We start from the raw sequence: 12,469 nt of genomic DNA, 5'->3' as shown, positions 1-12,469 counted from the left end.
TCTTGGCTGAGAGGCTGTGACAGTCTGTGTGAGAAATCTAACGGGTGGCAGGCAAGGATGATGACCCGAAGAGTCTGATTCAATGGGTCGCACACACGACACACAGCACAGCTGCCTTAAAAATTAGGATGTTTACACCTAAATTTTATCCAGTGACATTTGACATACATCCAGTGGCATATATCAGATTACCTAAATAGTCCTCAATAGCTCTTTAAAAGCCTGGACCCATGCCTTACAATTAAAGCACAGGCCTTTCCCTGAGATAATATAAAGAGAAAAACTAGACATCGTTCATGTTTTGAAATTGTATTCAAGCATGAAATATCCATCTAGAATTATTTTTGTCTGAGATGGCACTTCACCAAATCTGCAGGTAAGATAATGTGGGGAGACCTAACCCCATACTTCAGATGTAGTTGTGATACCGGTTAAATTACAGGGGGAAAAGGGTGGTTTCATTAGAGGCTGTCAACTTAAAAATAAAAACACAGTGCCATGTATATGCTGAGCACGGGAATAGAAATTAAGAAAGCAAAAATAAGTAATATGGGCTCCCTGTCCTGGGGGAGGTCATGAACCGGTAACAAAGAAACACAGTTATAACTAAAAGAAATAAATGCTATAATCAACACGTGAACAAGGACTATGGCAATACAGTCGATGGTTAACTTGGTTTTAGAGGTTGAACAGACCAGAAGGACCTCCTAGAATAAATAATCCTTGAGTTGGATGGTTAATCAACAAATTCCTCCAAGAAACGAAGGCCATAGAAGGAACCAGGTCAAACTGGACTTGAACCTGTGGCCAAGACCTTGGTCAATGATCCCTCCCATGTCACGGTCAAAGACTGTCATAACACTGCTCAACTTGCCACTATCCCAGATAAAATGGGACCAAAAGTCACCCTCAAATCTTCCCCACTCCAGGCAAAAGAACCCAGAGTTAATGCCTTAGCAATGATAATGGGAGCTTCATATGCAAAGGACATCACATCTTAGCTCAGCATCACCAAATAAGCACACTCCTTACTTCCCAGAACACCTTGTGGGCACCTGTTCTCTGTACCCATACAGCTTACCCTGTACCCTGTGTTAAACCTTGCTTGGTCTTCACAGTCATCAGAGGTAAATATATTTTCTAAAAGCAGGGCTTTTGGAAAGTCGAACAGAGTCAAACAAATGACTTGACAGATGTCCCAAATTGGCTCAAGACTTCCACAGCACTGTTTAAAAACAGGTAGATTTCAGGTTGTTTGTTTTTTTTTTTTAATTCCTTGCTGAGTTTGGTTTTGTATTATTTTTCAGTGCACACTCTTTAAACCCCTGGCCTGTAAACTTGATTTTTTTTTTTTTTTTTTTAGACAGCAAAGGACCACTGGCTATTACCAGAAAAAAACAAACCATAAAGTGAACATAAAGATGCATGGTGATAGCTTATGGCACCCCTGATTCCCATGATCACGACTTCCACCATTTTCCACAATGAAGTCACCGTATTGCAAGTAAACTGTTCTCCCAAATTACATTGCCCATTCTCAAGCAGTTTCTTACTTCTCAGAAATATTTGGTAAATACACCCATTATTTGCTGTGAGAATTGCATAAAAAAGTAGATGGGTGTTTACATAAGTCTGTTAATTCAGACTTGACAGCTTCTTTAAAATTGCATATTATTCATAGAAAAATCCCATAAGCAGAGGTTGTAGAAGGATGATGTTGATGGATGGTGATAGTTCAACCCACTTAGCAAACCCTTACACTGATGTCCACGTTAACTGGTAGAAGGAGCTAAATTTTAAAAATTAAACAAAAAAAAAAAAGCATCTGTGCTGGTCCATCCTGGGCCCTCAGGTTGGTGTGGACCCAGGGACCATACAACCAGATTCTGCAGAACAGGATTTTTTTCACCCAATTTGCATTTATTTACCATTTAAAAAAAAAAAATGCTTTTCAGCCCTTGCATTCCAGATTTGATTTGGGAAACATCCTGCTTATGAGATCTTGCCAGTTTTCAAGGCCCGCTCATTCTAAATCTCTGGGCCAGTTAATCTCTCTGTGGGTTGATCTTCTGGCTCCCCTAGCAAAGGTCAGGTTTGGGGCAGACTCTGGCAGTCATTGCTTCCTGACCCTATTACTTAATCTGTTGGTCTGACTTCATCAGGAGCAAACGTCTCGAAAAGGTGTCACTTCCTCCTCAATGCACAGAAATTCCAGACTGGGTTGCCCTAGTGCTGGATCGATCCGGGAGGGGATCTGAGAGATCCTTCTGAGGCCCCCATCAAGGTAGCCCCAGAATTCTCCTTGAAATTAACCCAATCTCCCCAAGCCAGGAGACTGGGTGAGGGAAAACCAGACTGAGCTGTCCCAGGATGGAATGTCAATCTCTGAGCCAGACTGAGGGCTGAGGTCATATCTCAGGGAAGAGGGTCCCATTACATTTCCCCTCCTCAGACAGAAAAGCATATATCTCTTAAGGAAGAGTATTGTTCTGATGGGGCTGGGGAGGGATCCTCAAGAGTTTAAAACAGAAACTTTAGTATCAAAAAAAAAGAAGAAGAAAAGAAAACACCAATTTTTTTTATCAATTCAAAAACATCTTATAAAAACCACCTCATGAATTCTTCCAAAGTGTGAAAACAATTCCCACATGTTGTAATCAGGATAAAACTAATTTTTGCCCACAGGTGGGCCCCTTCTTTGCATGATGAGGCCTTTGTAGTCTTGGGACTCATGGAGAAAACTGTAGTAAGACATTTTACCATCTGATTTTATGAGTAAGAAAAATAATATAAAGAAAACTGGGCAGCTCATCTCCAGCATTAACAAATTGCGCAAAGAAGGAGATACTGGCTTCCCTTCCCTGGGCCTTTATCCAACCCATCATCAACCTGTTTAAATTTCACAAGAATTCCTGTCTCATCAGCTCTCTGAGTAGAATGAGGAAAAAGACAAGAAGGGAAATGTGTGAGAAGAGGAAGAAGGAACTCAGCTTCCTGCTGTGATGAGTGTTCCTCCGGAGCCCCATGGAGGTCCCTGGGCTCAGTGGGGCAGGGGCCCACCTCTCTGAGCTCTAGAGTGACAGCTTTGACAGTCCGTTCAGTGCAGGGAGTTAAGAGCCCACAGCTTTCTGGTCAACCCTGGTTATCATCAGTAATCAGGCACATGCATAGATTTTGTCGCTAGTCTCCGGGAACCAGGAAGGAGATATAAGCATGAAAGGCAGCAGGCGAAAGGAAGAAGTAAGAGAGAACGGATTTACATAAAATGCAACCGCAGAGACGACAGGGCTGAAGCGGAACACAGTGTTCTCCGAGATGGAAGACCCACCCCCCACATGCTGGGTAACTCCACTGATTCCTGTTGATCTAGAGAGGGAGCTAATGTAAGGCAATAGGTTTATCTCCCACAAGGACTACTTAGCTTGACTCAGAGAAAAACTCTCCCCCTAACTAGGGACTACACTGGCAACCCCAGTCCAGACGTCTGCCACTTGCCAGAAATAGAGGAGTTGGGTTCAGGGAACGCAAGGGATGGGGTGCCTGCCCGGGGTCCCCACTCCCAGCGCCTTTTTGGCTCATCACTCTTTACGCAGGTGGCACAGCAACCTTCCTGTGTGGTAGAACCTGGTGAATAAGGACGGTAAAGAGTGGAGAGAAGACAGCCATTTGCAGAGGGTGACACTCCTGGCCCCAGGCCAGGCCAGAAACATAGAGACCCCCATCTGTGGGGGCAAGGGATTCCCTGCTGCAGAATCACGTGGGGTACTTGTTCAAAATGCATGTCCCGGGCCCCATCGGGCGACTCCTAGTCCTGCCAAAGGAAGAAAGCACCGTCCTAAAAGCTATAGCGTTATAAGGAAAGTCTGCAGTTTCCAATTTTTCACCCTTGATTTTGAACCTCTGCTGCCCACGCTGGTAAGCCTCCCAGGACTCTCAGGCTTCCCTCCCTGCGCCCATCTGCACCAAGTGGCCAGCTCAGTTCCAAACCAGATCTTCCTGACTACTATTTTATCATCACTTTCTTCCCCTACAAGAAGCCCTGTTATGCTTTTTTAAATCCCGGTTGCCCTCCTTCCCCCGCAAAATGTTAATATCACACATCTACTGCACTTCTCTACTGTTTATGTCCCACAGGCCTCTGGGGGGGCACTACCCACCCCCCCATTGAGAATGCACAACCTGAACATAGAGTCTCCAAACTAGGCTGAGCCAAGCAGCGGGTGTAAGGGGGGCTGCTGAGGAGGAGGAGGACGAGCAGAACAGGCAGCCAGAACCAGTTCGAGCTGACTGATTGTGCCCAACTAAGTGCCAATGGAGGCCTGGTACAGCCAAACCTTCTAAACATTCCAAAAGAACATTTAAAAAAAAAAAATGAGATGTGTTTCTTGAGAAACCTCCCAATGTTTAAATGTTGGCAATTCCAAAAACCTGTAAGCTCTAGGAAAGCTGAGCTGTTTGTGCAAGCTGCTCATTTGCAACTTCTGCTCTAGGAATGTTTAAAGGAAGAAATGAGAGACGAGGCTCCAGGCTGCTGTGTGCACGGACGCGACTTCCCAGAATCCTTAGCAAACCCTTGAAGTTGCTTCCAGGCTGCTGCGCTGGTGGGATTTAAGATCCAGAGGGCAGCCGCTCACGACAACCCAAACAAGTCTCTCCTTAACCAGGGTTGCCAGCCCTCCTGGGGGGGATTTGGGAGGGGGAGTAAGATTTTAATTAATCTTAATCAGTTTTATAGTCACCCTCTGCCCTTGCCATGGACACAGATTCTCAGTGTCTTACAATGAAAGAGCCGCCACTCCTAGCACGAGCTCCCCAGTCCATCCTGCCAAAATGCTCGCAGACACCCCCGCGGCACTTTGCTCCTGCCTGTCTGCCCGCGGCTCCCACTGGCCAGAACGTGGCCCCTCCATTCTGCAACAGCTGGCCATGGGGTAGGACCCACATGAATCCTCCCTCCAGTCAACCCATGCTTCTCTGTAAATTCTGCTGTGGGGGTGACACCATTAGTTCTTGATTTTACTCAGCTTGGTATTTTTCATGGGTGATTCTCATTCATAATATTGAGCCCCAACCCCCTTTAGACCGTAAATCCCACAAGAAGCTGGAACTGCCTCCCCTATTTCTCCTGCTCCCCCTTAACACTCGGTTGGATGCCCAGGAGTATATCTTAAATACTCACAGACGGGTCTCAGTGGTTGTACCCCTTTTCAATCTTTCCTCAACAAACTTACGATGAATGACATGCAAAAATTTTACAGGACTTTTTTGGATGTGAAGATAAAGAAGGTACTGTGCAGAAGTGTCTTGCTGATTCTATTGACAGAGTCCACTTCCCCTGTATTGAGAGGATCTGTACTAGGAAGCTCCAAGCCCCCACAGATATTAACATGTTTATTTAAAAGTCTTTGAACAATTGGCCCTTGAAATGCAAATGTTTATTTCTCTTCATGATAACGGGAGTCTCCCCGTAGCCCAAAAGGCGAATCTAGTCCACCAGAGTCCCTAGACAAGTACTTGAATTTACTGAAATTGATGGATTATTGTGCAGAAAGAGGAAGAGAAAAACTTTTCACCTAAGTACGAGGAATGAGGTGGAAAACAATAGAGTCAGCTCTCAGGGAGAAGGGCTTCGCGCCAGGCAGGAGCGAGCGGCACTTTGAAATTTTCCCCTATCCCAACCCATGCTGTCTCCAGCTTGGTGTATGCTTTCATTTATCATTTATCTGGGGATCAGTAGCGGGAAGCTGGGGGGTTCGTTCTCCAGCTGTTGTGTCATTTCCCTTGATAAGTCCTAAATTGACCGCGTTATCCGGCACCAAAGGAGCCTTCCTGCAGTAGGCATTTTTTATTATGTGCCCTTTTAGGGGACAAAGACATTGTGTCAGTAAACTGCTACCAGGGGGAAAAAAAGACAATATTATCCTCACAGCTTCATAAGCACTCTCTTCTGAGGGGCTAACGTGAACTAAGAAATTAGACAACATTACCATCTGGTAGCCTGACTGCAGCAGTGATCTGGTGAAGGAAAAAAAAAAACCAAAAATCGTATTTTCTTCAAGGGCAAATTTTAGCCCTAAAGAACCCAATTTAAGGCATTTCACATTGAAAGCTTTCCATGTTTATGTTTTTGTACCGTAATTGAACTATCGACGGGCAAAATGGAGTTGCATCCCCTAGCTCATGCCTTCCCCTGGCTGTTACCCGTTAAGCCCAGGGGAACAGGCTGTCGTATCATGAAAGTGGCCGTGGGTGAACTACCCGTGGTTTTATCTGGGATAGAAACATCCCGAAGGGTGATTTGTGGAGGTGTAACCACTTGAGGATGGAGTCCCGGGTGCCTCACTTGGGAGACAAAGAGAACGTCCTGCAGGGTCAGTTTCCCCAGCATCTGCTGTTAAGAGAGCCGCTTTCCTAAAAACCGTAACAAACAGATATTACTTGGATGTGCGTTGATGTATTGATCCTATTTTTAAAAACATCTCCACAGATCCTCAAACGGCAGCGGGTGAGGTGGATGGGGTTAATCTGGAAGAGATCCGAGAATTTGCCAAAGCTTTTAAAATCCGGCGCCTGTCCCTTGGCCTGACCCAGACTCAGGTGGGACAGGCTCTCAGTGCTACCGAGGGCCCCGCGTACAGCCAGTCGGCCATCTGCAGGTAACCCGTGCCCACGTGCTGTCACCTCTCCTGGCCGGCCTGGGCCTCGTTTGTCCTCATGGCTCAGCTTTTCTTCTTCGGGTGGGCAGAGCTGGAGGGGTAGAGTATGGGGACTAAGTTTGGGGGGTGGGGTGTTGATACGTTGCAACCGGTGATATTGACAGAAACGAAGGTGCTAAAGCAGATTCTGGGGCCTGGCTTGACAACTCCTGTCAACTCACAAAGAAGGCAGTGTCATTGGAAAACCCCCACCCACTGTGGGCCAGAAGCTTCCTTCTGGACCCACCCTCCTACCCCCTGAGAGCCCCCATCTCCCACCTGCAGATGGGTATCCCGAGCAAACACGGTAAAGCTGCCAGTCCCAACACTCCTCCCATTTCTGCCCAGGGAGGGCTATCGGGATTTTTCCAAGGAAATAATACCTTAAAAAGAAAATTAACCCTCTCGTGACCGCAAAGGAATGCTTTAGCATTGCCTTCCCAGACATAACTCTAAAAGCCCATTTTTTTTTTCATTCCAAAGAAGCAGCTGCTTTACGTGGCTCAGAAAGGGGTAATGAGAACCTGGCCTACACTGTCCTCACCCCTCCAAATAAATAAATAAATAAATAAATAAATAAATAAATAAATGACAGAATCCAGCCTTGGTTGTGTTCAAGTTGATCTGGGTCAAGCCGCCAGCAGCAGACCCCGTGCATGCCTCTGTGTGTGTGTGTGTGTGTGTGTGTTGCACTAATCCCATGTTTATGCATGAGGTAACAAAGGCACTTCTGTAAGAGCTTTTCCCTCTTGGGCAATGCCTTATGAGTCCTCCTCCATCAGGAAAAGCCAAGAAACCAACTCTAAACTCATTTAAGTGGATTTTGTTCTTGGTGATCCATGAAATGCTGTCTTTTTATCTGCTCTTTATACTTTTAATGTATTCCCCAAAGGACGGAAGTGTACTTTTCCTGCAGTTTAAGACTAAGGTTATAAATAACATCAGTATGGGGTAGTAGCTGGCAGCTCACATTTTGCTCAATGATTTTCCATAAAACCCATTGATTGTTGTTAAATACAAAAAGCGCCATAGGATCCTCTCACTTCTATGGTCTCCCCTACTGTTTTTTCTTATAAGATACCTCCCTGCAGAAAATAACCTTTATTCAGTCTATACAAGGATACGACTGCTGGGAAATTTGTTTCAAGGCTTGTATACGTTATTCCCAACAACACGGAAAGAAACATCAACACTAACAAGCAGCATCAATGATATGAATACTGTTGCTCCCTGCTAGGAAACATTAATTTCGTTTCATCTTGACAGCCTTGTGATGAAGGCAACCACAGGTTTTTTAAGTTGTCAATTTGTTATTTTTGCTAAAGTCCTCTCTGGCTTATTTTTAGTCCTAAAATGTGATTTCCTTTTATTGGCTTAAGTGCCATCTAATGTTTTCACCAACACCCATAGAGTGTCTGGGGCATTCCCAATCGAATATGTAGATTTCTAAAGTCTTCCCCAAGGGAAGCCAAGAAAGCTATGGCTGAAATGGAGAGAGAGAGAGAGACCCTGGGAATTCATATCACAGAATATGCCAGATGCCTTGACTTGACAGCCTTTCTCTAGTTTCTAGTGTTTGGGTGAGCTAGTTTTAGGAGCTTACTACCAAGAGAAAAAAAAAAAATGAAAGTCTTGAAAGAGACGGAGATCTGACATTGAAATAATTCACATTTATTGAAGAGGAGTGAAAGAATCCGCATTTCAGCCTACACACCCAGGTGTCACTTGGGCGACTCCTAGACACAGCTCTGACGAGTCCCTCCGTAACAGAGACACAGAGAAGGAAACACCACCAACACACTGAACATCCCTAGTGCAAACTTTGTGCCTCACGCCCTGGCACTGTGAGGTCTACTGTCGTGCTGTCCAGAGTTTAAGCTCTGCGGCTTGGCTTCCACGGTAAAATGTGGTATGTGACAAATTACCACGAAAGTTAGAGCTTTGTGGTAAGCTCATTAAATGACATGACATGATTAGTTCATTTTCTATTGAAAGCAAAATGTACTTCTTCCCCCTTTGATCAGCAGTGGAAGTTGGGTTTAAAAAAAAAAAAAAAACCCTTGAATTCTACAGGGAAGGCAAAGCTATGGAAATCACATTAAAACTTGATACTCTTTGCACTGCTTATCACAGTATCTAAAAATGCAGTGTCAAAGATAAGATTATAGCCGGGAAAGGAAGCCTATCCTTTTGTGTCCTCCTGCAAGCGTCCTTCTGAAACATACCCTGACTGGCTAGAGCAGGTTCATTTTGGTCCTGTAAGATGTACTGTGCAGTCAGACTGCTGAACACTTAGAAAGCGTGTATCCAAAGGGGATCCAAAAGAGAGGATCTGTGTATCCGAGGTCGTCATACTGGAGGGCCCTGAATTTGGATTTAGAATAAACAAATGAAGGAAGAAAAGCAACTGGCACTTTGGTATATTTCATTGAGCGTGAGGCTGAATTTGATACCAGGATGACCTCTTAAAACACTCCATATAATTTTGTCCCAAGATGCTTCATACTTTTTAAAATCAGTGTAGCAAGGAATTGCTGATGGCGATTGATACATAGAAGACCTCATTTCCAGAAAATGATATCATTGGAGTGCAGTTTGCAGATATCACACATTAAACACAGCTTGATGCCTCGGTGCCAAAGTACACCATTACAACGGACAGCGTTTGAAAGGCACGAGGTGGCCTTCGCACATCCGGGGAGTGGGGGTTCGTAGCAATTACAAGGTGTCCAGCTGCTCGGGTCCCCCCAGTAAAGCAGCAACGGGCTGTGTTTTACCTGGAAAGGGGGCAAGTTGTTAACTGACATAGGGTGCAAATTGTTTGTTACCAGAGAGAGCACAGGCGTGGGGGGAAGGGAGAGACAGACAGAGGGAGAGAGAGATTAAAATGAGACACTAAACAGAGCTGAAAAGAGCTGCGTCCCAGTCGCCATCCCTGACTCTGGTAACATACAAGATTTTCATCACCGAGTCCATGGGAGGAGTTTCAGGAAAACTAAACGCAACACACACAAAAAGAATCGTTTTAAATGAAAGAACATGACAGCGGTTGTCTCCGACGCCCCTTCCTGGGGTTCATTTTTGCCTGGGGGCTTCTGACGCTGGGGGGAGACCATTGCCAGGCGGTCGTGGTGAAAGCTCAGCTCCCAGCGCGTGCAGGGAAAAGATGGGCGGGTGGTTTGGGTGTGGGTGCCCGGAGCTCCCGGGTCCTGCCGTCTGCACCCTTCCCCATCCCCCTCCGCGTGGCCGTGCGGGGCGGGCTGCATGCGGGGCATGAAGCATGCGTGCGGGCCGGGCCGGGGCGGGGGGGCGCTGGCTTGAGCGGCCTGGGGGGGGCTACCTCGCAGCCGGCTGCTCATCCGGAGGGACGTGGCTCTGCCAGGCAGGCAGGCAGGCAGGCAGGCAGGAGGCCCACCCTGGCAGAGGACTCAGTGTAAGACTGTTCTTTCTCAATTCTCCCCCCAGACACACCATCCTGAGAAGCCACTTTTTCCTACCACAGGAAGCCCAAGAGAACACTATAGCTAGCAGTCTGACAGCCAAACTGAACCCTGGCCTTTTGTATCCTGCCAGGTTTGAAAAGCTGGACATCACCCCTAAAAGTGCCCAGAAGATCAAGCCGGTGCTTGAGCGGTGGATGGCTGAGGCTGAGGCCCGCCATCGAGCAGGTATGCAGAACCTGACCGAGTTTATCGGGAGTGAGCCGTCCAAAAAGCGCAAGAGGCGCACCTCCTTCACACCCCAGGCCCTTGAGATCCTCAATGCCCACTTTGAGAAGAACACACACCCCTCGGGGCAGGAAATGACCGAAATTGCCGAGAAGCTGAACTATGACCGGGAAGTAGTTAGAGTTTGGTTCTGCAATAAGAGGCAAGCCCTGAAGAACACCATTAAGCGCTTAAAACAGCACGAGCCGGCCACGGCGGTCCCCCTGGAGCCCCTGACGGACTCTCTGGAGGAAAACGCCTAAACGCACGCCCAGCCCGGAAGCAGAGGCGAAACCCGCAGAAACTTCCAGCTCCGCCCTCGGACGCCGCAGCTCAGAATTCGTGAGAATAACGATCATTAAGAATAATAGGTTGAGAATAAAATCGAAAGAGAGCCCCCGTCGTCAGTCACCCTTGTAAGTAGAAAGACTAAGAAAACTACCAAGCGGACAGAATGGTTTATACGTGTCCGTTGGTTTTCCAAAAAGTTAGAAAAAACAAAAAACAACAAAAAAAAAAAAAAACAATTTTTGAAAATTTTTAACAAGGCACACAGCATACCTGCTGGTGTGTGCGGTAGCATAGTCCCCTGGCCCGCCCGCCCCCCCGCCCCGAAGCCAGTTTTCTAAAGGACTTAAACCAAATAACCACAAACTTTTTTTGTGTATATTATGAAAATGTGAACACATTTTAAGGAAAAAGAAAAACAACCAAACCAAAAAAAAAAAAACAAAAAAAAAAAACAAAACAAAACAAAAAAAACAAAAAACGGAAAAAAAAAAAAGGAAAGAGAAAGAATGGAAGACCCAACAACCAACAAGAACTTGTATCTGTTCAAAGCAAACACAAGCCTGCCACCTGGAGGAGGGACTTCGTTCTTTCAGGTTCCAAGTGCTGATTTCACTCTGAAACCCTATTAACCAAAGTCAGAAACATGGCATTGCAAACGCGATCTCCTTGGTCTACTCTTCTCTGCGTGTAAAGTTGTGTTACGAATTTTTACATTTGTACTTAAAGGAAAATTAAGAAGCCTGATTTCTCCCATCTTACCCATCTCTGTCCCCACCTGCGGGGTGGGTGCTGTTGTTGAAGCCATTCTCTGAGGCTCACTGTTGGTTTTCATTTGGGGTGGGGGGGTTCTTTTTTCTTTGTCTTGGTTTTGTTTTTTTGGGGGGGGGAGGGGGCGGAGGGAGGGGACGTCCTGGATCGTGTGCCAAAGCATCCATTGCTTTCTTCTCACTATGACTTGTGGGTTTGAGAAAAGAAAACGGAGCTCGCATTTCCCATTCTTCCTCCATATCTCCATCTCCCTCGTGTGCGGCCTCCAGGGTCTGCTGGAGGGCCACAGAGTGGGAACGGTGTCTTTTCCACTCCGATCCCAGTGAAATGCAGGAGAGACTCCGAAATAACTAGGGCTTTGCTCGATGAACTGTCAACACTGGCATAAGCCGTTGTTGTCCACACCAGAGCTTGGGATTTTTCTCAGTCTGTTGGCCACGTACATGGAGAGCTGACCAAAACTAATTTTGTAATATAAACATAAACTGCACATTTGGTTCAATACTTACATCTATGTTATGCTTCTGTGCAAAGCAATTTCTCTCAGAAGTCTGATAGCCAAAGAAATGTCTCAAGATTTCAGTCAAAACACACACATAGCATGCACACACCCATATGCACACACACAAAGACAACAGGCCAAAAAGAAAGGGATGGTAAGTGGATCATTAGAGGCCATCATGCATCCTGTAAATCCCATCTTTTCTGCTACTCTTGTCATTCCAATAGGGATGGCAGACTTTTTTCAGCGGGGCGGGGGAGGCATTGTTTTTGGGATATGTATATAGAGAGAGCAAGAAAGCAGAAAGTTGGAGGACGGATTTAAACAATTAGGTTTGGAAGTTGTGTTCTTGAGGGGAAGAGAAGTTGTAACAGTGAAGCACCTCCACTACAAGGAAAATTCTAGAAGGAGCTTCTCTAACACATCAGAGTAGCCTTCACCATTAGAACTAGGGGATTAGTTCAGGTTTCAAGATAACCAACTCCAAAGGTCCATGGGCCAAAATC

The 12,469-nt window shown here is 46.0% G+C and overlaps 1 protein-coding gene across 2 annotated transcripts in view; it reads left to right on the top strand.

Annotated features, from left to right (window-relative positions):
* POU6F2 (POU class 6 homeobox 2) overlaps positions 1 to 11,101 on the top strand; it is a 490,143-nt gene extending 479,042 nt beyond the window's left edge. For both annotated transcript variants that reach the window (XM_047695942.1, XM_047695944.1), the window contains 2 exons: positions 6,488 to 6,656; positions 10,161 to 11,101. In XM_047695942.1, coding sequence (XP_047551898.1) covers positions 6,488 to 6,656; positions 10,161 to 10,665 — 674 coding nt within the window. In that variant the 3' untranslated portion in view covers positions 10,666 to 11,101. The remainder of the gene's footprint in view (positions 1 to 6,487; positions 6,657 to 10,160) is intronic.
* Positions 11,102 to 12,469: the final 1,368 nt, after the last annotated feature.

The sequence above is a fragment of the Lutra lutra genome, chromosome 11, assembly GCF_902655055.1.
Source record: "Lutra lutra chromosome 11, mLutLut1.2, whole genome shotgun sequence".
NCBI classification, from domain to species: Eukaryota; Metazoa; Chordata; class Mammalia; order Carnivora; family Mustelidae; genus Lutra; species Lutra lutra.
The sequence above is the reverse complement of the archived record's forward strand: the minus strand, read 5'-3'. Positions and strand labels throughout refer to the sequence as shown.